General features: G+C 40.2%; 1 protein-coding gene and 1 long non-coding RNA gene across 4 annotated transcripts; one reads left to right on the forward strand and one right to left on the reverse strand.

Moving 5' to 3' along the window:
- Positions 1-32: 32 nt before the first annotated feature.
- mapk4 (mitogen-activated protein kinase 4) lies at positions 33-26,531 on the forward strand. 3 transcript variants are annotated; one of them, XM_035950730.2, is made up of 10 exons: positions 33-3,085; positions 5,889-5,987; positions 10,698-12,394; positions 13,143-13,318; positions 18,475-18,619; positions 20,269-20,351; positions 20,597-20,675; positions 20,942-21,161; positions 21,979-22,144; positions 22,768-26,531. In XM_035950730.2, exons 3-10 carry the CDS (start codon positions 12,028-12,030, stop codon positions 23,719-23,721), a joined length of 2,190 nt encoding a protein of 729 aa, XP_035806623.2. In that variant the 5' UTR covers positions 33-3,085; positions 5,889-5,987; positions 10,698-12,027; the 3' UTR covers positions 23,722-26,531. The 3 variants fall into 3 exon arrangements, with proteins under 3 accessions (XP_035806623.2, XP_035806622.2, XP_023131519.2); XM_035950729.2 differs by lacking the exons at positions 33-3,085; positions 5,889-5,987 and adding an exon at positions 6,052-7,152; XM_023275751.3 differs by lacking the exons at positions 33-3,085; positions 5,889-5,987 and adding an exon at positions 6,052-7,152 and having other exon boundaries at positions 10,701-12,394.
- LOC111572189 (uncharacterized) lies at positions 8,434-20,247 on the reverse strand. The gene is made up of 2 exons (XR_008602089.1): positions 19,849-20,247; positions 8,434-9,923 (listed from the first exon to the last, which is right to left on the reverse strand). It is a non-coding gene; the product is annotated as an uncharacterized LOC111572189 (long non-coding RNA).
- Positions 26,532-26,790: the final 259 nt, after the last annotated feature.

A 26,790-nucleotide genomic window follows, 5' to 3' on the forward strand; every position in this document is an offset into this window, starting at 1 on the left:
AAAGCTAATACATGCCGACAGTTTTATACGTAATATAATACTTTGTCATGAAAAGTTTGCAGTGGTAGGCAAACAGTTGCGTCCAATCCTCTTGTCATTTTTGTGCCTAAACTTTTGAAAAGCCTCTACCGGTATTTATAAAGCAGACTACTGTTGCAGAGTGTTACATTCAGAGCACCTCATTAAATGTGATCCACCGGTGGTTATCTGTCCCGTCCTGACTCTGCTGATAAAAGAGGCCCCCAGTGTGACACATACAGGAGATAGTGTATAGAGTATTCATCTTGCATAAGCACGGTCAGTGTTTAAAAAGATAAATAAAAATGTAAAGTCGATTCTGGGAAAGTCACCGCCATCAGTTGTGAGAGGAAACAGATCTAGCACTCACCGATTTCAGCCCTTAGTTTAATTCAAAGTTCAGTTATCCCTTTACTTTTGAATTTTAATAAACTGTTTGGAAAATTCTTTAAATTGTGGAATACTGTGACTTTACAACTGTAAAATATAGTGGAAACAATGGAAAACATCTGTCAAATAATATATTAGGTGGATTTATATGTAGTAAAACTATGATTTCACAGTCAAAATGCAGATTTTTGATGTGGCTTTTTTGCGTTTTTTGAAATTCTAACCAGGTACCCTTCAACGCATTTGTCTCCTCCATTGCCAGTCCCCATCCCTGCTTTAAAAAAATACCTATTTGGAGCGAAAACTGCAGCATTTAAATTATCTCTATTTTTGTTGTTTGTTTAGTTGCAATAGCAAGAAAATCCTGCAGGTGGTGCTAGAGAATGCGCTCTGTGGTAAAGGGGCCCCCAAATTGTTGACTTGTGTGTTTGCTGCAGAGAAGATATGAGCTCATACTTTGTCAATTACTACGTATGGACTACAATATGAATATATCGAAATACAATATGCTGTAATGCATGAAGATAATTTTCAGATGTTGAAAAGCTTGAAGAGATGCACCGAAATCCTTTAGTGACACTTTTTTTTTTTACCTCTATATTGACAAAACAATTCCATCACTTGTATTGGAGTTTCAGTTAATGGCTCTTTATGTGATTGAGATCTGTGTGTGTGTGTCTGCAGGCTTATTAATGGCATCCACTGATGTGAATGACCCTCCTGCCCCGTCTCAGTCTGCGTCCCTCTCATATCTCTTGACTGCATATCTTATTCAGAGCACATCCCCGCTGCCCCAGGCTGTGTTGACATTTCGACAGGCCCTTCTTTTTCGGAGAGAACTGTTGGCACACACACTGCTAGATAACCTTGTCAGCTCCGGGACCTGCTCTCCTCTTTTTTGCCCTTCAAACTGTCTTTTTCTTTCTGCCCCCCTTTTGTCTCTGTCTTCTACTTTCATGTCAGATTGTTCCCGTGTTTTTGTGTCAGTTCCTCAGCCTCACCTTTTCTCTCGTCTTTCTTTATCTGTTTTATTTACATTACAGGTTTACTTGCATCTCTTATCTCCTTCTTGGACCACCCATCTGTTTTTTTGTTCTGTGCTCTTGTTTTTCTTGACTTTTCTCCACTCTGTAGTATCTCAAGTGTTCACCCTTAGTATCAGGTCGTGCAGCGGAGAAGATAGTGGTCTTTCTCACTCATCCACCTCCTCATGCTGCAAATAATACACATCAGTCTGAACACAGAAGCTGTCTGTGAGAAGTGAATCAGGGAATGAAAAACAATAACCAAGAAGTAGTTTTATTTGTTTTAGTAAAAATGCATAATAAGTTAAAATTTGGCAGATTGCTTTCTATAGACCAGACAGTGTGAAGGATTAACTGAACGTTCTGAAAATAAAAGATAAAGCTGAGACATCTTATCTTAAACATACTGTCTGTGTAGTTAAGGGGACGTATGGATGTTACTATTTGTGTCGTATGGTCAAAGCCTTAAAGAACTCACAAGAAGCAGTTTTTTTTTTTTTTTAAAGTCCTATATTAAAGTTTTTGTATGGGTCAAGATACTGTTTTTAACTCTTAGATGTCAGTTTGAAAAAGCTGCACACAGGACCTTAAAGACAAAATCCTCCACCTCAAAACCACTGCCATAACAATATTACATATTAATATTATTTTCCACTTTCACTCAGTACATTGAATAAACCAACACCAGTCCTTGTAACCATCAAATATTGACCAACTTTTGGAGTTTAGCCCTTACATGATGTCACTGTTGTTTTTCTGAGGAATGCAAACTCCAAAAATGTGATATTTTCCATACACTAAATGTTAATACTGAATAAAATGAATTTGTACAGGGTTGTCACAGTCTAGAATATGTCAACAATTAGCAACAGCATGGTTTCTGATACACTGTTGTTCATTTAAAAAAAATTTTTTCAAAGTCAAATATACTAAGATACTTAGGACTTTAAAGACGAAATGTCTGCATCAAAAATACTGCCATAAAAATACTATATATTAATTTTATTTTCCACTTTTGCTGAGTCCAGTTTTTCCCCATCACCAGTTGTCATCATAACTACCAAATATTCTTTTTTTTTCTTTTTTAAGGATTTCAACCCTTTAAATGCCAGTTTGTTTGCATAGTACCACTATTCTTTTTTTATGAGAAAAAAATTTTTAAATGAATCAAATATTTTCCACATACTAAGTGCTAAGAGGACTTTTTTTTTTCCAAGGTCGTGGATATGGAAATAAATACCAACAACACTGTAGTGATCATATATGTATATGTATATATGTATATGTATACGAAAAATGCCTGTGTCAAAAGACTGCTATAAATAGATAAAACAAATATAAAAAGATATTCATGCCATTTGCCGCAATAGCCATTTTTTTCAAACTCAATAACTGAAATTCGTAATGCAAACTTTCTGATAAAAAATGACAAAAATGTCTAAAGTTCAAACTGAGATCACCTCTTTGATTTTATTTGAGTGAACTCTTTGTGTAACAGTGACTTGATGTTGTAAATTATCTTTTTAATAACAATAATGATAATAAGCTTGGTTACAATCAGGTTTTCTTTCCTATTTTACAACAGACATCATGCTCAGCCTTTACTTTCTGTCACCTCAAAGAAAACAATGAAGAACTGGGACGTACTGAAGGTAAGATTTGCTTGTGCCTGTGATCTGACATTGTGACATTTTTTTATTCCCCCTGAGTTATTTTTGCACACCTCCAGATGTGGCTTCCTTTTCTCTCTTCTCTTTCGGCCATCATCATCTTCATCACGAGCACCCTTAGAGCAAGCCGACTAAGCCAGATGCCATAGCAAGGAAACTTCAGCCTGACCTCTAATTTATTTATCTCCTTTCCTACTTACACACGGCTCTTTTGAAGGGAGGTAATCTGAGGAGGGCACACATGCAGAGCTGCTGCTCACTTTGTGCTGAGGGGAGACAGACAAAAGGGCAGGAAGGTGGTTTCTTTAAGTCTTTGTAGAGATCTGAGGACATTTATTCAGAGAATTCCTTCATGAGGCCCGTAAATGTTCTATTACCAAAGGCCTTCTCTGGATTTGTTTCATAACTGCTGGTTTTGTTGCATATCTGCCAGCTTTAACATCAAACAAGTGACAAAGAACCCTGATCAGCACAGCCAGAAGTGTATCACAGGGGGAATGTTTGCTGTCTTATGGGTACAGCAAGAAAAAAGGCAGATTTTTCTCCTTTTTTATTAAAAAATAATGCAGTCAAGTAATCAGTTTATGTTTACTTCTCTCCCTTTCACCATTCTTTTCAAGGTAGACCACAAAATAATTACCACACATTGCAGAGCCGGGAGCAGGTGCTACTGACAACATATGTGTGTGTGTGTGTGTTTGTGTGTGTGTTTCTGTAAATAGCCACCCACAACCAACACTGTGATGTCTCCATTTGTCAGATGCTATCAGTGTTAATTAGAGAGGGCAGCCAGAAAAGAGGAACAGAAATACAACAGAGACAGTAAGAACAAAGACTGAAATGGAGCAGCAGTATCATAGTATAAGCCATATTATCTATAATTGTCCAAGCTTAATCTTCACAGCACACATTGTTGTAAGAGATAATGTCGTTGAGCCCCTTTCTCTCTTTTTCTTTGCCTTGTCTTTTCTTTCTTCACTTCTTTTTCTTGGTCTTGTTTTCTCTATTGACATCTTTTTTTATTGTTTCTTGTAAGTACCGTCATTTAAAAATTGTGTTGTGTGTCATTTGGGCTAACCTACAATGGCCAGTAGCTTTTTTTTTTTTTTTTTTTTTTTAATACCTCCAACCACTACTGCTTTAGAAATACTCACTTAGAAGAAGTTGCTGAAATACAAATCACAAATCTGTGAAATTGCTCACAAGAGAGTATATTTCTATAACTTTTATTTCACTGCTTCAAATGAATGTTGAATTTCTGGCATCTCATTGTCTGTTGTAAATAAAAACAAGCTGTGACGTTGCAATTCTTAAGAAGCTGTGTCAGTGTGGCAAAATAAAAGTAGACACAGGGGACACCAGGAAGTGTTGATTCATGCCTTTGGGAATGGATACACCTTTGAACTGCACCATTGTTAGTGTCTAGTCGCTCATCATGAGGGCAGCATATCACAGCATCAGAGGAACTATTAAATCCACTTTATGAATCAGCAGAAAAGGATGTTGTGAAGCATTAGATCAATAGAGAGCACAGTTGCAAACAGACTGAAAGGGGGGAAAAGTGGATTTGATCTTTCATTACAGACAGGAAAACTGCTTTCTGACAATTTTTCTGCTACAGAATAAACACATCTGGAAAAAGATTTTCCAACAAAAGCATTTGACAATTTTCTTATCGGTCTTATCTTATCGACACACAAGACAAATCCAGCAAAACTTCACTTTCAGTACAAAATACTAGAAGTACAGGATTTCCATGGTTGTTATTTGAAAAGGGATGAACATTTCTCTGCCTCTTTTACATTTTCCCAACAGCACCGGCCCTTTGATTCCAACCTCCCCTCTGTGATCACAAAGAACCCACTGACCCATCACTTATTGGCTTGCATTTTGCAAATTATTCATCACATCACTGCATCATGTTTTAACAAAAAGATGTCCTATAAAACAGCAAAGTAAATAAAACAACTGTGGCAAGAGCAATAAATGTTTATTTTCACATATATGTGTCATCTAATGAGGCAGAAATCTAATCATCTAATGACACAGAAGTGTCCCTTTTACTGTCCTCTTAGTCTCCTTACTGACAGAACATCATAACAACATCACATGTAGTTCATTACATTAGGTGACTCATGGACCTATTCTCTCTCTACAGTCGCTCTCCTCTTTATTAATCCCTCCAGCTGCAGCACCTCTGCATAACCATTATTACACTCGCCGTGACCTGCCCTGTCTCCCTCTCTCCCTCTCTCTCTCTCTCTCTCTCTCTCTCTCTCTCTCTCTCTCTCTCTCTTTTCCAGCGTTGACTTTCATAAGAAACCAAACTACTCTCTTACTATCCACAGGCAACAGGGGGGTTGAAAGTCAACAGACTATTGTTACACAAGACACTGCAAAACTTTTTGTTTTTTCTGTACTTCTGGTTTGCTTTCTCCAGCTTCTCAGAAGGCCTGCATCCCACACAGTATATTAAGTTCGTGCAGTTTTCTGGAGTTGCCAGAAACTGTTAAAAGTAAGAAATCACAAACTGAACTTATACAACAAGCGAGGGAGCAGATTTTACCTTTAATTTCATACTTTTACACAGTTGTCTCTGGGTTTTGTGGAACAACAGCATCACTCCACTGACTTGTGTAATTTCAACATATGTGATTGTTTTTTTTTCATTTCTTTAACATTTTCTATCTTTTGTATTGGAAAGTAACACATAAACAGTCCTGTTTTAAAGTATGACATGTTTATATTTAGTTTTCACTCTCTTTCTGATCTCTCTTTTATGTAGACTTTCTCCAGACTTCTTGGACCAGAACAAAATGATGTTTTCAGAGGTCCAGCAAAAGGCCTGCAGTTTTCTGGAGTCGCCAAAAATTGTTTGAGAAAAGTAAGAAATCGCAAACCAAACTTACAACGAACCAATAATATAGACAAGTGTGGGAGCAGATTTTACCTTTAACATCACACAGCTGTTTCTTGATTTTATGAATGGAGCTTTGTGGAAGGACAATGTGACTGAACTGATTTGTGAAACAGTGAATTTGAACATATAATGATTGCTTTTATTCTTTTTTTTTTCTATAATTTTTAGGCTCTTTGGTATTGGAAAGTGACCCATTTTACTACAGCATTTTCCAGTGATAATGGGCTCCTGTTTTGAAATAGGAGGCGATCATGTGTCCTCTCACAGTTATGATGTGCTTATATTTCACTTCCACTCCCTTTCTGATCTTTCTATAAGATAGACTTTCTCCAGAATTTTTGTATTCAAACAACATGATGTTTTCTTTTGGATACCCTTCACGTGCGTTGGCATCCTTGCTGCTACTGTAAAGACATCCATTCACAATCAACAAAAGCTCATCTCTATAGCTTCCTCTGTTGGGGAATCTCAAACCTACAAATCTTGGCACCTGTCAGGATGATAGATGACCATGGCAATGATCCAGCTATAATAACCAAGCTGGGGGAACTTTAGGCTATCTACTGTGGGGAAAAAAAAAAAAAGATTTTTTTTCTTTTCTGGATTTTCATATTATTCCATCTGCTGTCCTCAGTGAGTTTGGAGACTAGACTCCTGCAGAACAGTTTATCTGAGGTCAGGGATGCTTCTGAGAGTCCTGGAGACAGACAGATGGGGGAGAAGGAGAGAGAAAGTGGGGAGTAAGAAGAGGGAGATTTAGTAGGGCCACTTTAACCGTGCGTGCTGCAGTGTGTGACAGAATCACCACGCGGGTGTGTTGGATGCACCTGAAGCGGGGTGATCCCTCCTCTCCTCCCTCCTTCTCATCACTCCCGACAGAGCAGCGGACAGTCGCCCACAATAAGCGGCTCTGTAGCAGCCTCCGGCTTATCTCATCTCCGCGGATCGCCCCCGGTGGCGACCCGCACCGACTCTTCCCTGGATCATCCTCAATCACAGAAACACAAGGGACAGAGAGGAAGGGAGATGCTGCCGTGTTTCCACTTTCTTTGCCTTCCAAGGGTCTCTCCCACATCTCCTCCCCGGATCTTTTTTTGTGCTCGTCGGGCTGCGGCTGCGTAAAGCTCCAGTGAGTACTGATGCTTGCTGTTGTTATCTTTGCGTGTATTTCATTCTTCCTCCTCCTGGTCACCGAGCAGATACTTGGGATAGATAAGAAATCCGGTCCGAGAAGAGGAATCGGAGCTAGAGAAGGGGGTTGGTTGCGCTTGGTGGACTTTTTTCTTTCCTCCTCAGACATGGGGCTTTATGTTTTATTACATGCACTTCAATTTCAGTGTTTTTGTTCTGTCAGAGGGCGTTTCTGGAGTGTACACACAAAGGCAGCTGCATTAAAGCCACTGTGCAGAGAGGATGCAGTCTTTCCCATCTTAAGTAAAACTGCATTAACCCTTGTTGGGGAGTAAATAGAGTTAAACAAAAAAAAGAAGAAGAAGAAGATGGAGAATGAAAACACAGCCAGAGAGGCTCCTCAGGGACAAAGAGGCAGCTGCACAAAGCCTGAGTACAACAGATGTGCCCTTGTTTGCTCATATCTGCTATCACCTGCAAATTTATTAACATCACATTGGCTCATAGGAACTGTAGAGTACAGTCTCATTTAAAAAAAAATCTCCAATCAAAAAGCATTTTAAGCCATGGTGATATTTCCAAGCCTGTTGACTCTGAGCTGAAATTTGCCCAACTAGGATTTTTTTCTAGCCCTACTGCATCAAAAAGCTGCAAATGATTCTTATCTATAATACATATTCTCGTTGCGTAACCTGAAGAAATGGAGAATAAATGCTCAGAGAGAGTACCAACCGCCATCTCTAGTGGTTATGCATTATTTATAAAGTTACCCCAGCGCTGCACCTCCCACCCAGCACCACTATCAATGCTCCCTCTCACCTCAGTCTCTCTGTTCTCACCTTACATTCTTGCAGTCTCTGACAGTCAGCCTTGACTGAGCCTAACATGATTGTGTTAGTGAGTATTTTGAAGACAGTTCAAGAGCAACAGCGGTCCAGTTAGTGGGTGTGTGGTGCTCCCCTATTTCAAGAAAGAAAGAGGCCTGCAAGAGGAAGAGTTACTGCTCAAGCATGCCCTCAGGCTTTCGATAGCGAAGAGACTTGTTGTATGGATTGTTTGAATTCCCACAGCCCAGGGATGTAGGGGTGAGAGAGAGTCCAGGCTTTTGTTTCTTACCGCTATATGACCTTTCTAGGTGCAGAAATGACAGTGGTGCTTGAAAGTTTTCTATATCTGTGGTTAAATATGATCTAAAACATCATCACTCAAGTTTCACATAACTGCTAAAAGTAGATGAAAGACGCCTAACTAAATAGAATTAGGCTCTCAGGAGACAAAATTAGTATACATGTTCATTTCTTTATTGAAGAAAATTATCCAATATTACACACAGTATCTGCAAGTAGCCAAACTATGTGATACTCTCAGATTGTCACCCAATTTTAAGGTGAAATTAGAGTCAGGTGTCTCCCGTCAGTGGGATGGCAATCAGGTGTGAATGGACAGCCTGTCTTTTTTTAAAGAACAGGCATCGACCATATTCTGGTCTTAGCAACACATGTCTGGAAGTGTATTATGACACTAACAAAGAAGATTTCTAAGCACCTTAGAAAAAGAATTTCTGATTCTATCAGGCTGGGAAAAAAAAGAATAGAAACCATCTCTACAGTCTGGACCTCACCAATCCGCAATCAGACAGATTGTGTACAAATGGAGGAAATTCAACATCATTGTTACCGTCCCCAGGACCATCACTCTAAGAGCAAGGCATGTAATAGTCCATGAGGTTACAAAGGAGCCCAGGGTAACGTCCTAGCAACCGCAGGCCTCTCTTACATTAGCTAATGTTCATGTTTCTTCAGTCCACCATCAGGAAAATGTTGATCAACAATGGCAGGGTTGCGAGAAGATAGTAACTAATCTTCAAACACAGCATTTGCAGTATTCTAAAGATCAAGCATGAAGGACTTTGGAAAGTGTCTTATGGATGGATTAAACCAAAATGGAACTTTTGGTTTACATGAGAAGCAATAAGAGAGAAAAAGAAAGGAAAGCACTATATTCTGGCATAAAGGGCCTTATTTATAAATCATGGTGGTGGTATCATTGTTTGGGACTATTTTTGCTGCATCTGGGCCAGGATACCTCACCATCATCATGAGTTATACCAGCAATTTTTACAGAAACATGTCATGAACTCAATCTGTGGAGAAAGTGGGTCACACAGCAAGACAGTGACCATAAGCACAGAAGTCGTTCTACCAAAGAATGGTTAAAATTAATGCCTAAGTGTCTTGGGATCTTTTTCAGAAGTGATAGGAAAAATGGGAGTGTGAGTTGGACATATGGTTTGGTGCAGGTTTAAGCAGACTGTCTTGGTGGTGAAGAGGGAGCTGAGGATGAAGGGAGAGCTGTCAGTTTACCAGTTTCAATCCTCACCTATGGTCTTGAGTTCTGGATAGTGATTGAAAGAAATGACATCGTAGGTACAAAGAGCCAAAATGGGTTTCCTACATGGGATGGCTGGGCTCAGCTTCAGAGACTGGGCGAGGAGCTCAAACATTCAGAGGGAGCTCAGTTCCTTCATGTCAAAACAGCTGAAGTGGTTCAGGCATCTGGGTAGGATGCCTCCTGAGTGGCTTTCTTTGGAGGTTTTCCAAGAAGGAGACCCTGAGGTAGACCTGAGCTTGCTGGAAGGATTATACATCTCATCTGGCCTTGGAACGCCTTGGAACGCCTTGGGATCCTTCAGAAGGAACTGGAAAACATTGCTGGAGAGGAGGATGAGTAGAATGCCCCACTTAGCCTCCTGCCACCACAAGCCGACCTCTGGATAAGTGGAAGAAAATGAATGGGTAGATGGAAAGTCAGCGTTTTGGAATGGCAGAGTCAAAATCCTGAAATTAATCAAAAAGAAATATTGTGGTGGGACCTGAGGTGAGCAGTTCATGTGCGGAAATCCACCAACATCAGATGTGCAGAATTGATCAACAGTTAGAGGAACATATTTGGTTGCAGTGAAAGCTGCATAAAGAGGTCACACCAGACACTGAAAGCTAAGGCTCACACATTTGCTACACACGATTATGTAATATTGGATCATTTTCCTCAATAAATCACAGGATCACAATATTTTCATGAGATTTGTTTAATTGGGTTCTCTTCATATAGATTTTGAATTGTGTGTCAAAATCTGAGGATGTTTTAGGCCATATTTATACAGAAATGTAGAAAATTCTAAAGGGTTCACAAGCTTCCGAGTACCAGTGTAAAGTTTCAGGTAGATCAAGAAATTCAGCGCTGAACCAACGAAAGACTAAAAAGTAGACTTTCCATTGAAGAAAAAAACTGCCTGTCAAATTGTCTCTCTGCTGAAATGTTAACAGCAAATATTAAGGCATCCTTGAATTGACTTTACTATCCTCTCCAAATGAATATGGCTTTGTGTAGATTAGGTTACAGTGTCGATCTCTGTTATGTAATGGCACCTTATCTGCAACAGACCCTGTTAACACCCAGGCTCCGTTGCTGTGTAACTTTCAGCTTCACCTTCCTTGTCTCTCGGCTGTCTGTTAACCCTGTTTCCTCTTTTTTTCTCCTCAGCAGCAGCAGCCGCAGCAGCAGCAGATGTGTTGAGCGACCCAGCTAATAGCAGTATCTTCCCATAGAGGCCACGGCTTGATGCTGAAATCCCTACATTCATGAGAAGGCAACAGGAAGCCGATTACTGAGGGATTAAACGCATGTACACGTATGCACATGCACACACAGAGGATACAACAGTTCCAGGATTTGACTGCCATCCATCTGTGGATCTCGCTCTGAATGAACTTGTCTGACTGACTGAGATGCTCTCTGGTATCATGGAAGAAGAGGAGGAGCCCACAGAGTCTCATTGAATTCAAAACACATGACCCCAACCTCCCTCCTCATGCCTCACCATCAAAGGCTTTGACTGCTCGATGAGAAATTACACACGTGTAATAAACAGCAGAGCGTGCAGAAAGAGAGAGGAAGGCAGAGCCTACAATCCGCCTGCTGCTGTCCCATGATGCATCAACACTTGTAAGAGCAGAATCAGCCACACAGAGGGCTGTTTCTATGGATACCCCTGCCCTGGGTTGTATTAATAAGGCTCAGTGATATTCTGACTATCTGCGTATGAAGAATACACAGAGAGAGATTAGAAGTACATCTTTGCAACAGAATACAACTTCAAAAAAAACAAAAAATTGTGCAGGAAAGAAAGACATCACCATCAAGTGTCAAGAGGAAGATGTTGAAGGAAAAAATGTCCTATTATTAACCATGAACTGTAGATGATTTTCCATCACATGTTTAAACATGTGGCTGCAAGATCACTGACTAAACCAAACGTTAGATTTCTTTCCACTTGGTTTCATATATTTTGATCCTTTTTGATATTCAGTCCTTTGCTCAGACACTCCTTGTTCTAAAAACATCAACGATGATGAAACATTTTAAACCTCGTGTCTTCTCAGTTCAGGACAACATGTGCAAGAGATGGTTGATTTGATAAGAATTGCGCCACACGGGACCAAATAAAGAAGTGAAATGATGCACAAAGAAACCTATTCTTACGCCTGAGGCAAATATTTTCTATTCTTGCAATACTGAGTGTAGCTCAAAATTCAGCACAGGCCCTTCTTGATAAAATAATCGCATTTGTGGGCCTGTAGAATTGCCACCATTTTCCACAACACTAGAGTTTTGTCAGTAAGAATAAAAAGACATCTAAATGCAGCAGCAACCTAAAGAAATGTCAGGTCTGTACTCACCAGCAAGATGTAATATTATGTGCATAAAACAATACAAAGAACATTGTTAATCTACACATTAAATCCATCAGCCTGTACCAGCCTACCTGGAATCTGTCTATCATCCATCCCTAATACCTCGACACTGAGCAGTCATGGCCAGACAGGACACTCCTCTCTTTCTGCACGGCTTTGACCTCAGCGGTCACTTTGTTGACCCTCGGCCACTCGGCACAGGTGTCACTGGCCTGGTCCTGTCAGCTGTAGACCAGCGAACTGGACAGCGTGTAGCAATTAAAAAGTTGGTGATGCGCGATGCTGTGACGGTGAAACATGCCCTGCGGGAGGTGAAAATCACCCGCCGACTGCACCATGAGAATGTGGTGCGGGTCCACGAGGTTTTAGCACCATATGGACGACCGCTGCCCCGAGACCCAACCCAGCTCAGTGCCCTGTACATCGTCCAGGAGTGCATGGAGACGGATCTGGCTCGGCTGTTAGAGCAAGGACCACTACCCACAGGTATGGAGGAGAAAAAAGGGAAAATAGAAAATTCAATCTATAAATGAGCACCAAATAATACAGAAATTATACATTTGGGTGACATAAAATCCAGTTAATTAAACAATCTCAATTCAAAGTCCACCTAAAGTCATGCTGGAGCTACAAACAACAGTTAGCAATATGATGTGATCAGAAATTGCTGGCTGGATCTTGAAGTGAGCCTGTTTTATTAACTGAAAGGTCAAGAATGAATTTTAAACCTCAAAGTCAGTTTAAATCAAAATATACCACTACACTGCTGTTATGATGCTTCACACTGAGATGCTAACAGTCTATTTTGTTACTTCACTGCTGGCTGTGGTTAAATTGTGATTTACAGGATTAAGGATCAATCATTTTAAGCTGTGGTTAATTAAAACTGTGATAAAATATCAAGTTTTCAACATCTGAAATCTTAAATTTGCTCAAACTGTGTCTATATATGTTATTACTTTAATAATTTGCTTGTTTTTCATTAGCATGCAGTCAGTTTTAAAGGATTAGAGTGACTTGTATATCTACAAGTCACTTGTCCAAAGTTAACACTAGAATTGGACTTAAATATGCTTGTCCATTTATGTATTGATGGTTTGATAGGTAACATGCTGAAAAAACAGTCATTTTAAAATGTATTGAATGATTTATAAATATGCAGTATTTTACTGTAATTGTAATTACACTAGTGCATTGGAGTGTGTCGTGATATCACATTTTTGCCCTTGAACAGGTCACGCTACTCTGCTGTTTTACCAGCTGCTGAGGGGACTCAAGTTCATCCACTCAGCCAACGTCCTGCACAGAGACCTGAAGCCTGCCAACATATTTATCAACATGGACCAACTGCTGCTCAAGATCGGAGACTTCGGGTTGGCCAGAATAGTCGACCCTCATTACTCTCATAAGGTGAGCTTGACATAGCCATACAAACACACACACACACACGCACACAAACTCGCAAACACAGTGCAGAGTGGAATCTGTCTGCATGGAAATCTGTTTCTATATGGCCTACTGTGAAGTTATATACATTCACTGCAGTCTTTTAAATGTCCACTATTAACAATAATCTTATTGATCTTATATTAAAATGACAAATGTGATGTTTGGACTGATCATACATATATTGTGGTTGTTAGATGTGTTTTTTAAACACCCATCTGCCAGAAAAATACTTTGATGACCAAGGATGACAAGTAAGCAGGAGTTGTACACATGCTCAAACATTTCCAGCTGTAACCTAATTACTCTTACTAATCTTTTTGGAGGCATGTAACTGCTTCCGAAGGACCAAGTTTTATTTTGACTAGAGGCCAATAAAACCCTGTGATCATTATTCCCCCTTTGGGGTGTGCTGTCTTTACAAGTTTCATGTTGATTAAATAAATCCATAATCTTCACTGGACAGGCCAGCATGACCGTCTCTGTAGTACTGGCTGCATCGATTTTGCCTTGTATAAAAATGGCACTTTTTCTTGTGCACAAATTAATCATACTTTAAAGATTCAAGTCAGCAAAGATGGGGAGGATTTTTCAGCCCTCTCAGCGCTCTGCTCCAGAGAACTACATGCAATTCTGCCAGTGATGAATTGCAGAATTGCTCCATCTCCTCAATGAGATGGAGCTGTTGTTAAGGAGGAAACAACTCCTCAAGCCCTGGTCCTATGTGATTATTACACAGCAGTGCACAAACCCTTGTTTTGTGTCGCAATGGATACACTATAGGTGGTTGCACAAGAATCATCCCTTAGAAGATCAGTAGAGTGAACATATACTCTGCTGAATTCACATTTCAAAATCTGTAAGATCTCCTTTTAGTGTGAAACATCTAAGGTGTCATTTTTAATCATCACAAGTTGAGTTCTGCTCATTAAAAGATCACAGGCTAGCAAAAATCTTCCCTTTTGATAAGAGTGTAACTGCTATACCTCTTTGTACATGTTTCAACTGCAGCGGAGCCAAGTTTTTTTCTTATTATTGGTATTAATGGCTTCTCTGATTACACATCTCCATTGTCTGATGTTGCCGAGCGTTGTCCTTCACAATGGGCTTCCTCTCCGCACCAAACCGTGCTATTAACTTCTTCCCAGACCTGGAGTTTTGTACTAATCAAACACTGTGATTAGCCTGTCCACAGCATAAAAAGACTTCTAAGAGATTAATGTGACAATTTACCCTTCCATTGTTCTGCTTCATTATGTGCAACGAACGATCCCACAGCAATACTGTAACACTAGCAGGACTGGATGTGTGTGTGTGGATGTGTGTGTGTGTGTGTTTGTGATTGTGTGTTTTCGAGGTCCGTGCATGTGAAGAGGAGCTCTCGTGAAAGGCGATCTTTGTCAGCACAGAGCACAGGACTGGGGATCAGCTGGGTGCAGACACAGGGGTGCGTTTGGAGGGGAGGGCAGGGGGGAGGGAGAGAAGAAGAGGGAGGTGGAAGAACAGATGAGGAGCAGGGGTGAGTCATGAAAGGCTGAGTGAAGGAGAGGTGAGAAGTGCAAAAGCAGAGGCAGGGAAGAACAAGAGAAAAAGTGCAAAGAGGAGAAACAAGGCAAAAAAATTTATCAGTTAGAGAGAAAACGTGAACGAGATTAAGATAGCCTGGTTCCATATAGGACAGAAGAAACAAGGTTTACTGTGTGTAGATAGATAGATAGATAGATAGATAGATAGATAGATAGATAGATAGATAGATAGATAGATAGATAGATAGATAGATAGATAGATAGATAGATAGATAGATAGATAGATAGATAGCTGCTGTGTTTGTTTGCCAGCAGAACATCAGCTCGTCATTGTTGTTATCATATTATCACAGTTATTTGTGTGTGGCTATTGGTATAATGTGTGTAAGATGATGCGGGGCTATTTGTGATGCAGTTTTGACACCAAAGCAGATGCCTGCAGTGAATGTGATAGCATCCTCTCTCTTATTTAATAATGCAAAGCAAAAGCACTGCTTTTTCAAGCAGTTAGTGTTAATGGACGTGGGCAGTACTGACTTCGGCTGGACGGAAATTCACAAACAGTATTAGCTTTCATTTTTGGGCGCTCAAACGAAACTGGTGGCATCGTTTTTATGTCTCATTTACGCTGCTTTCAAATGGGGTCTTTGCATCACAGTTGACCATAATCAGATTTTATATTATGGTGTACTTGACATCAAAATTGACTAGTTAAGAGTCCTTCCTATTGAACAATTTCCTTCTCTTCAATTTTCTGTAATTGCTTAAAAAACAAAGAAAAAACAAAACACTTCCCTCCCACCTTTTCTTTGTACTTCTAAACTATATGGTCCATGTGGTATCACAGGGGCTTCATCGGAACACTGCGACTCTGCAGCGCAGTGAAAACGAGGTTGTTTGACGAGCTGTCTAGAAGTGCACTTCTGACTACATAGACAAACATTTACTCAGGCGAGGAGAGACGACAGAGGGGGGCTGAGGGGAGCAAGGAAGAAAACAGAGGCAGAAAAACATGATTTGCAATGTTGTTTACAGTCTACACCGGCAGGAACTTGGTGCTTCTCTGAGTGTGTATGTGTGAGTGTCACCTGCTGAGGCAGCGCTGGATCTGCCCAGAAATTATTCATGACCTGGATGAAGGACAGAGAAGAAGAAGGGGAGGACAGCTGAATAAGGACAGAGAGTTTGAACACTGAATGGCAAGAAAAGAAAGAGGGAAGAAGCAGGTGAGAGAGGAGGTGAGGAGAGCAATGTGAGAAATAAAAAAAACCAGCAAGATGGGATGAAGTGTGAAGGAAGGATGATGGGGAGGGGGAACAGTCAAAGCTAATGATGACGTAGAGAAACACTGAGGTGGGGTGAACAGATAGAGAGGAAAGTGGGAGGTGAAGACGGCAAGAAGAAGGCTGAGAGGGAGGAAGAGAAGGAGCACAAGAAACAAGGAGTGCAGACACCCAATAGGCCTTTTATATTGATGGATAGCTGTGACACAAAAGGCTGAACAGTGGGTCAGTAGAGTTGCAAAATAAAATCTGAGACCAAATCTACGCGTTGTTTTGTAAAACAAAAGATCCAAATATACTTAATGTCTCTTCAAAACAGTCTCCTGAGCTGTTTTATGGTAAACTTTCATCATCAAATAATATCCCATCCTGAAGATTTCCTTCAGGATGGGATATTTACTGAAACACTCCTTAAAAGTCACTATCTCAAATGTTTGCTATGAGGCAGAAAGGAGGGCTCAGATATGCAGAATGATCAGCATAGAGGGAAGAGAGGGCCAGATAGACAGAAGACTAAAGTGAGAATAGTATGTTAGTGAGTGTATGTTTGTCAGACGATCACAGAGCACTCAGCATCAGTTTCTGTTCTGCTATCTGCTGCCACACAGATAACAGCAGGCAGTGATGAGGGGAGGGAGAGGCTGAGAGTAAGGTCTACTGAGGGCAGAGCAGGCATGGAGAGATGGCGAGTAGACATAAAATAATAAAAGGAGTAGATAAGGGACACATGATGGAGAAGTAAAGAGGAAAGGAATGAGAAGGAAGCTAAATGAGGCATTTTGACATGTAAAATCACTTCAACCAGGCTGAATTGTACTTAGGGGTTCACTGCTAAAGGTCATGAATAAGTGGGAGCCTTTGCATGGGTGGGCCACAATGAATAAACACTCATGCCCAGAACCTGCTGATCAAGAAGCATTTTTTTTCTTCTCCTTTTTCTTATTTGCCTGCTTCAAAGATGATGAAGGCGCTCGCTTTTCAGCTGTGAAGTAAAAATGTAAAACCACTTCGGGACAGACCTAAAACATAATCTCGAGAGGGCCTTGCCCTGCTTAGTGTGATGTTCCGCTGGTGTTACAGCGAGCCCTTGATAATTTAGCGGGTGTGAAAAAGCTCACAGTGCAGTTTCTGACATCCATTTTGAGCGTGATAACTCATCTGAATCGGGATTAAGCTCATACTGCCTATAAGGCGTGACCCTAAATAGAGTTAACTCTGCAAGAAGTGTCAGACAGAGAGGGAGGTAGGTAAATGGTGGGATGGAAAATGGAAATATTTGACTTTAGGAGAAGGATGTTTGGAGGGGAGAAGGAAAGAAACGCAGCAAGGTTGGAGGAGGGAGGGTTAAAGAGATGAAAGAAAGGACAGGAGAAGAGTGCTTGGAGGCAGATTAGACACTTCATTCCATGTGTCTTTCTGGAGGCATCCTATAAAATTACACTGTTCCGAAAAAAAAGTGCATTTTATGTGTGCAATGTCTGTCATTGTGAACTCTACCGAAAAACAAATCTGCCATCACCTGCCAAGACATCTAAACATGTGAGAGAATTGTGAGCATACTTTGTTCTGCAGAGTATAATCTTCTAATATCAGGACTGTCAAGAAGTTCAGTAGCCCAGGGCGGCAAAGTTTGGCTCAAGAGACAAGCAAGGAAAAGAGAAGACATATCATGTCATAAGTGCAGGTATTTTGAGAGTTTGCAAGGTTTGAGAAGGAGCGGTGGAGTGAAATAAGAGACCATTAATGATAGCAACAGACAAAAACATCTCATAATCACTACATATGGTTTGTATGGGAATACACCTGCGGCCCATCTTCATGTGCAGCATCATCGTTATGCACAAGATGAACATTTACAAAGGCAGAGAACCCTAACGAGAGCACGAATGTTATTACACAGCAGAGCATCAAAGACTTGGTGAAATTCAGTAGCCTGACTTCAGGTGTAGATGTGGGAATGTTTCCTACTGCAGAGCGTATCAAGAGGCCAGTTTCCAGCATGTAGCTGACAGAAAAATGATGAAGTCTTTGTGCATGTAAATCAAACTATCCCTTGTGAGCTCAAGTTTCCTTTTTTAGCAGACGCTTCCACTGCACCAAAAATAACTGAACACAAACTGCCGGCTGGATGCATGGAAAATGAGTAACTTACACACCTTATGCAGACTTACAAGTTACACCTGATAACAGTTCAATCTGTTGCATGCTCTTTATTATTATCACTGCAGTATATCCTGTTGCTCTGTCTTTTAAGCTTTCTGTTTTTCTCTCACTCACCTCCTATTTTTATCTAATTCACTTACTTCTCCAGGGCTATCTGTCCGAGGGCTTGGTAACTAAGTGGTACTGCTCCCCCCGCCTGCTCCTCTCCCCCAACAATTACACCAAGGCCATAGACATGTGGGCTGCCGGCTGCATACTGGCTGAGATGCTCACTGGACGCATGCTGTTTGCAGGTACCTCTGCTGTTTGTCATGCAGTTTAAATGAAACAAAATGATCACTAATAGGATGCCATAATGAAATAAGATCACATTTTAATATCCAGAAACATCTTTTTGCTGAAAGTACTGCCAGATCTAGCTGGGAAATGTTGTTTGATTATGTTTTTGGCTCTGATGAACGACACTTCATTTTAAAAATAAGAAAAAAAATAAATCTACATGTATTTGCAAATCCTTTATTTTTAAATGAACGCAAAAATAAGCATGTGAGTTTATTTAGGGCAAGCTTAGTCCTCTCGGACATCCCTTCTGTCACTATCTGCAGTGTTGCAGCAAAATGAAAAGTGTAAGAAAATGACACCAGACCAACAATAACCACCAGCTTGAATACTTTCAAGGCTCAATGCAGTGGGACATATTTAGTGTCTTTTTTGTAAGTTTTTACCAGCAGAGATGCAGAAAATGTGCTTAAAGATTGCATCACAGAAGTGGTGGCATCCACTCAAAGTGGAGTTTTTCTTCCCAGAGTGTCCTCCACCAAAGACACTTCACTCTCTTTCTGCAGGCTACTTCTTTGCCTGACCAGAATAACAATGATGACAGAGAAGTTCTCACTGTTTGAAGCTGTTGTAGCTTCTCCTGACAGGCTCGTTTGACCTCCAGCAGCCCTCTGCACCACAGGGCAGCCATCGCAAACTCAATGGCGTCATCTGTTCCCTATTGTTCCTGCGTGCTCGAATATCACACTTTAGGTGTTGGGGATATTTGATTTGCCTTTCATTTGACCAACAGAATATAGTGGAAACATATTATATTTTATTTTTGTTTACCAGAGAGGAAACAATTTCAACCAAACACATTATTACCACTGCTTGCTTGTTTCTTGGAATGAAGAATGTGTTGACATAGCACCACCTGCTGGTGATCGTTAGCTAGATGGAGACATTTAAAGGATATATTCGCACAGTGTCACATGGGTGGAAAAATGATGCTGCACTTCTGTCTGTGACCTGCAAACGTCACACTTCTAGCTGCATCACAGTCAGTAAAAGTATTCAGGCTGTTTTTTTCAGTATATTAATTCTCCATCAGTTGGCAAAGGTAAAATGCACTTTGTGAACTTTTACCAGAGTAGACAGCGTCTGATTCCTGCCTGTTTATGTACTACCGACAATAAACTCACCATGACAGTTAAGTTTGTAGAGCTTAAACATTACAATTGGGCCTTGTTGGAGTACATACCTGCTAGTACAAGACAGATGAAGGATTTTTCCATCAGTTTCAGTGTGAACAGAAGAACAATATGCCTGAAACCTTTATTGTTATTGGAATGGGAGAAAAAAAAAAGGAAATTGCAAAAGTAAATTTGTTTTTTAGTATTTTTAAACAGCACAGTTAAAATTTAAGTCACTGATACAATACTTAGACAGAAATTTTGAACATTATTTTTCATCAAAGACTATTATATTAGTTGATTCCAAAAATCCCAGCCTATCCGTGTAATTTTAATTGAATCTCCCTACCTTGTATGTCTTTTGTTTGAATGTCCACACTTGTTTGGTCCTTACTGGTCACATTTTTTACCCATTTTATGCTTATGTAACTGATCCTCTGTATCTTCTCTGCTTGTTCCTGATTGGTCGCTTTTTTTCTCTCTCTCAGGAGCTCATGAGCTGGAACAGATGCAGCTGATTCTCAACTCAGTGCCCGTGCTGAGAGAGGAGGACAGGCAGGATCTGCTACAGGTGACGCCTCAGTGGCTGCTTCAATCCTTATGTCTGCAGTCCAGTTGTTAACATGGGGTCAGGATGTGTTTGCAGCTTTCTATTGTGTACATAAATATTTCCAACATGGGTCTTGACTGTGTTTAATTAGAATCTGTTTTAATGCAGGAATTACATGAATTGGAGTACCTTGAATATGCTAAAGAAATGCACAAAAAAGAAAACAATCACAACAGCAATGTAATATTTCAACCCTACTTTCCCAGGTGATGCCTTCGTATGTCAGTCATGGATGGAGAGTCAAGAAACCCTTTTCTGAACTGCTGCCTGAAGTGGATGCTCAGGGTGAGCAGAGGGAATTGGGTGGTGGGACGAAAGAGAAGGTCAAACAGTCTAAAATAGAATAGAGACAAACAAAAGTGACAGAGGTGTGAAGAGAGAAAAAAACAGTTACAGAACACACAGCTCTTCTGACCCGTGAAGGATGATTGAGTAGAGTGTAGATGTTTGGAGGTCTGGCACATCTAATTTAGTCTTGGAAGGAGGATGAATTATTTTCTTAAGAAGAACACACTTATCACTCCGTCTCCTTCTTTTTCTTCTCCTCTAAGCTGTGGACTTCCTTGAGCGTATCTTGACCTTTAACCCCATGGATCGCCTGACAGCTGAAGCCGCTCTGTCCCACCCCTTCCTGCAGCAGTATTCCTGTCCAGAGGATGAGCCCACCTCATCGCATCCCTTCCGCATTGAGGATGAGCTGGAGGACAACCTCATCACTGAGCAGAGCCTCAGCAACAGCAACAGTCAGGCCTCCAGCATCCACTGGGACAGGTTTTAACACTTTTTTATATGCTAGTGGTCTATTGAGGTGATTTTTGCATTAATTTTTGTGTGTTTTAATGCTGTACGTCTAATTTACAGACAGGCAGTGACATTTCCAATAAAGAATTTGGTCTATTTAAATTCTCATGAAATTAACAACCACTTGTATCTAAATGCAAAACTCTGCAGTTACTGAAGACAATTCTCAGCTGTACTGTTTTAGAGTTAAATGCTATAACTATACTTTTGTTAGGTTTGTTTATGGTTTACACCATAGTGCAAAGTATTTACTTGCGATTTCAGGCTAATCCACAATCCTCTTGGAGATGTTGTCACACAATATATTTATACTCGGGATACATCATAGGAGATTTCTCTGTGGTTGCAATCGTACTAAACTGCATGTAATGAAAGGTTTTTGAAGACTTAATTGCATACAAAGATAATTCAAACATCCATCTGTTAGATAAATGGGGACACTCCGGACAGATTGCTGGTCTATCACAGGGCTGACACAATTTAGAGTCACTAGTTTTACTGTAAAAAAAAACATAATTTAATCTATCAATTATTTTTTATGACTGAAAAGTGAATTTTAATCTTAAGAGATTGCCACTTTCCCAAGGTTCACCTAGTTAGACTATACTATAGATTAAATCAAAGTGGAAATAGCTGTTGAAGCAGAACAGGGACAGCAATGAGATTTGACACCAGAGCGGACAGTTAAAATTCCCCGTGGATATCAGCATTTTGGATACCATAGTGGCACTGGAATGCATTATTGCATAACATGGTTAACATAGATTTCATGTGTGCATTTCTGCAGGTATGAGAACAGTTTGTCAACAGATATGTGCTGGCAGCAATCAAGTGGAAGGTGTCGCTGCATGCGTCCTGGCCACGTTACCTCTGACCTGGGAGACACTACAGAGGAAGATGAGGTGCAGAGGGACCCCCGGGCCACTTCCACATCCCTGCTAGAGGAGGCTCAGGTTGAATACACTTTGTCCTTTTGCCCCACACTGATTGATTTGCACTTGAGTATATTCATTATCTTGTTTTAATGACATGCAAAGAGAGATGCAAAGAAGGCGGTTAAGTTGATTAGGTTAAAGGTGCATAAATTAGCTCATGGCTGAGATATTACATGGCCTTCCTTTTACAGCAATTCTATTGGAAATGATGGTGTTTTTAAAACGTAACTACAATTCTTATAATCTTATTGTTTCCTGTGCAAACGCATCACTCCTCTTCAGCGAAAAATCGTGTTACAATTGATTTTCCCTGAAGCTTTTTATTTGTTTCACCACCTACTATTTGGCAAAAATGAAAGCTTCATTAAATAGAAAATTGTCACATTTGTCACAGTTGTCACTTCTTTTTTTTTTAATCTTCCCTTTAAATTGTCCTGCATGTTTCTTGCAGCATCAGACTGTAGATATACCATGTCTGTATTTAGTGTCTTCATATTGTCTAATTTTATTAGTGTTAATCCAACATATGAAGGATATTTATTAACAGATTAGAAGCAGTTCAACACACAATAAAACTGCAATCATTTGCTCTATTATCTACCTGATTTGCCACCTTCTTCCTCCCCATCTGTCTTTTGCAGGTTGACCCACGCAAATATTCCCACAGCAGCTCAGCCGAACGCTTCCTGGAAAACTCTCACTCCTCGCTGGACCGGGTCTGTGGTTTGGGCTACGGGGAGCTGGACTGTGGTCGCTCTTGTGACTATAAAGTGGGCTCTCCTTCATATCTGGATAAAATTGCCTGGCGAGAGGGAAAGCCGCAACACTACTCAGAGCCGAAGCTGATCTTGGATCTGTCTCACTGGAAGCGTAACACCAACAGCCACCCTGCGCCTGCTGAGCCTATCGGTGGCAGCATGGAGGACCTGGGAGAGATGAAGGAGGAGGAAGCAGAAGAGGAAGAAGAGGAGACAGGGGATTTATTCAAGGAAATCTCTCGCTGGGTGGAGAGCACCCAGTCTCGGCTGCACTCACCCAGTCCCAGTCCTTCCTTGGAGCAACGTTCACCCTCCTACTACACCTCATCTCCCCCTCTTCCTCTTTCTCCTACTGACCTCCCCACTCCAGTCTTCCACTATACAGAAGTTGTGAGGCAACCATCGTCTGAATACGACGAAGGCAGATTAAGCCCATTTCCCCCTATCACATCCTCCCCTAACACCCTCCCCTCACTCCTCCCTTCATCTCCCACATCTCTATTTCCTCCTCAGTCGCCTCAAACGGTGTCACCCCCCACCACGCCACACTTGCCTCCACTAGAATCTCAACCCCTTTCCTCTACTTCTTCTATTTCTCAGTCAGTAAATGCTGACTCCATGGAGTCTCTTCCTGTCAAGCAAAAAGAGCGTCTGTTTGACCTAGATGTGTTCATATCCCGAGCGCTGAAACTGTGCAGGCAGAATAAAGAGAAAACAAACGGGAGGAAAGGAAAAGAGGCAGGGTGGATGGAAGAAAGCAAACAGCCAAACATTAACCGAAAGGTGCCCAGGCTTCCAGAGCACAGGACTCCCCCGCCACAAACTCCCAACTCTTGATGTTAGAATTTCAGTTTCAGGTTCACTGCAGTATAGCGTCATAAATGGGTAGCACTTCCAAATGCTCATAGTGCTTTACATAGTGAGGGGTGTCCATGGTTGACCATGCTGCTTAAACATTAGACCTTAGTGTTAGCAGCTTTGTCTTTCTGGTACTACTGCAATGGCACGCTACTTGCTGTGACAATTAAATGACCCTCACTTCAACGAGCAATCTTGCAGCTTTGTCATGAGATGTTCTCAGGCAATAAGAGGTCAAAAAGCATTTGGGTTAAATATAGATAACCTGCATGCTTTGCATTGCAAATATCAAAGAGTTGTCCTGTGTCAGCACATTTATCAACAGTCAGTTATTTCTTGTTTTTGGTAGTTGTTATTGGACGAGATTTGGCAGCAATTTATTCTGTGACACAAACACATGCAAATGACAGAGAGAGAACAGACAGCTCCTGACATCTAGGCTAATACTAACAGCCCCTGGAGAGGGCTCAGTTGGTACATTTTACTTTTGTTTCAAACTTGTTCTGCTACACAAGGTCCTTTATTGTGTGTCAGTCAGTCAGTCAGTAAATTTTCAATATGTCAGACAGTCTTCCAAAGGTGATGTTCACCAAACAATGACAGTGACGCAGGAAATGCTTTTTCCAAGAATCTCTGAATGTATTATCTGAAAACTTATCAGTCATGTTATGCTACATGGAAACTTTTAACGGTTTTATTTGTTACTGTTTCAACACTCCCACGGTGACTTAGGGAATTTTGTCGCCACGACAAAAATTCTGTAAATTTGTATTAGATTGTTGTCATATTTAATTCTATAGTACATTTCTCAAGATTTATAATGATATTCTCGTTTCTCAATTAATCACATATTCTTTGTTAAATTCAAGGGCCCACATTCATGTTAATTTGGAGACGTATTTCGTTTGAATGTGGAATGCTCTATGGTAGTAATGTATGGTTATTCAGCCAACTTTGCTCTCATTTTGTCACAAATACCTTCTTGTCTGCCTAAAGAACCAAACCAGGTCAATATACGATCCTCTCTGTATGAGATGGACTCATATGTTCTCCATTACCCTCACCTAACTGTTAGCCATCGAAAGCTTTAATGCAAACAAAGGTAGCCTATATTTTGGTGAATGTAGATCCTTTACAACCTTTATAGGAAATGATTTGTACTCAAAGTTTCTCAGTGCTAATCACTAAACATAATACTATATGGAACGATAATAAATAAAACCTATATTTTTAAATGCTTTTCTGTCCAGCATGCAAGGCAGTAGGCCCTTATAATGTTACTAACAATATTTTGGCATTTGATGTCTTAAGGTAACTGGAGCGGGTAACAGATTCAGTCAGGTGTACAGTAAGTTATTAGCAGATGTCTCATAGTTTCTCAGTCAAGTGCATCTGGCATTCACTGCAATTTTAGAACTAAAACAGCTATTAGTGAGCATATAGAAAAGGCATTAAAGATATTCTGCCGGGCTAGTGCCAAAAATTAGACATTTGAATTAATGGTCCTATTCTGTAGACACAATCCCACCATCCCCAGTTATACTGTTTGAAAACTAATGCTCTGACGTGAGTTTACCATAGACTGTATGCCGACTGTTAGCTGTACGTGTAGGCTAGAGTTTAGGTATATGGAGTGTGAGAGGCAAAATACTGAGATATTTAAAAACACACTGCCAGCAACACAACAAAATAAGAATGTTTTATCACCTTTCAGTCCAGCATCTGATACCCATCTGACTAAACAAAATAGTAATCAGTTAGAAATAAATGTTTCATGGCTTCTAAAATTAATTTGAATTGTATCCATACAATACAAGCTGAGCACTGCTCAAAGTTATGTTTTCAAATGCTTTTGAAGCTCTTAACTGTTGATGCACATACAAAGTTGCTGTAAAACTGTTGATTTGCATAATATCTGCACCTGTAATACAATGCTGTAGCCAGCACTCAAAGGTTGTAAGCAGTTCTTCACTTGCACAACATAGTATGACTTCCACGAAACCAAGCCATACATGAGAATTGCTGACAGTACAACCACAGCAAAGCCAGGTATTTTTGTTTATAATCACAGTAAAGCACATGTAATGTTGCTAGCACATTTAGAAATACAGGTTTCTTTAGCTACAATTGAAACATAAACCTCCATTATGTGCATTTTTGTCTATAATATACCCTTTTGCTATGAAACATGCCTGAGCTGGATTGCTGGACTAACTGTACTTTAAAAAAACTTTTTTTAAAAAGTGCAATCTGCCAGTCATTTTGATCCAGAGAAGTCCATTTATTTACAGATACTGATAATAGCTGTGCTGCAGGTCAACTAATTTAAATAAATTTAGTTTTTAACTTACAGGTCTAATGATCACATTTTGCAGTATACAATTTCTTCTGCAGGTAAACTAAGCCAGCAATAACATCGGTGACAAGTGACACAAACACACTGTAACACGCGTGGTTGCTGAGCCGTACTTCATTCTTTTAAGTGTGTAAAGCAATGTAGAAAATGTGCCTCAGTACACCTCAATGCTTCCAGCTTGCTGAATGTAACATATTCCCTCCTCTCTGCATGGCTATTCGAATAGCTTCAATGTTGTTTTTATTACATGTCACTTTGTGAAACAGTCAGATTTCTGTGGGCTCTTAGTTCTTTTGTACTCATGCAGCGAGGCCTCAGATTTCACTTGAGAAAATCTGCTTAAGTTTTTAATGCTCAATCTTGATTGATAGTAACTCTTTTTTTGAATTTCTGTTTTTGCTGAAAAAATAATAAAACAATACTGAAACTCTTATTTGATGTCATGCTTTAGTGCATTGCCATAGATAGGTAAAGGTATCAATTACAGGTAAATATATATCAAGAGAGACACACACATTGCTTTAATCAGTCATTTAAGGATATTTTACATTTGATCAATTCTAATGTTTGTAGGGAGAAATACATTTTGTACCTCAATAAACTTTACAAATTTAGATAGCAATGCCTTATGGGAGTTTATAGTCTACACACAAATAAGATAAGATAAGATAAGATAAAGTTCTTTATTTCTC

This window comes from Amphiprion ocellaris, chromosome 6 (assembly GCF_022539595.1).
Source record: "Amphiprion ocellaris isolate individual 3 ecotype Okinawa chromosome 6, ASM2253959v1, whole genome shotgun sequence".
Classification (NCBI taxonomy): domain Eukaryota; kingdom Metazoa; phylum Chordata; class Actinopteri; family Pomacentridae; genus Amphiprion; species Amphiprion ocellaris.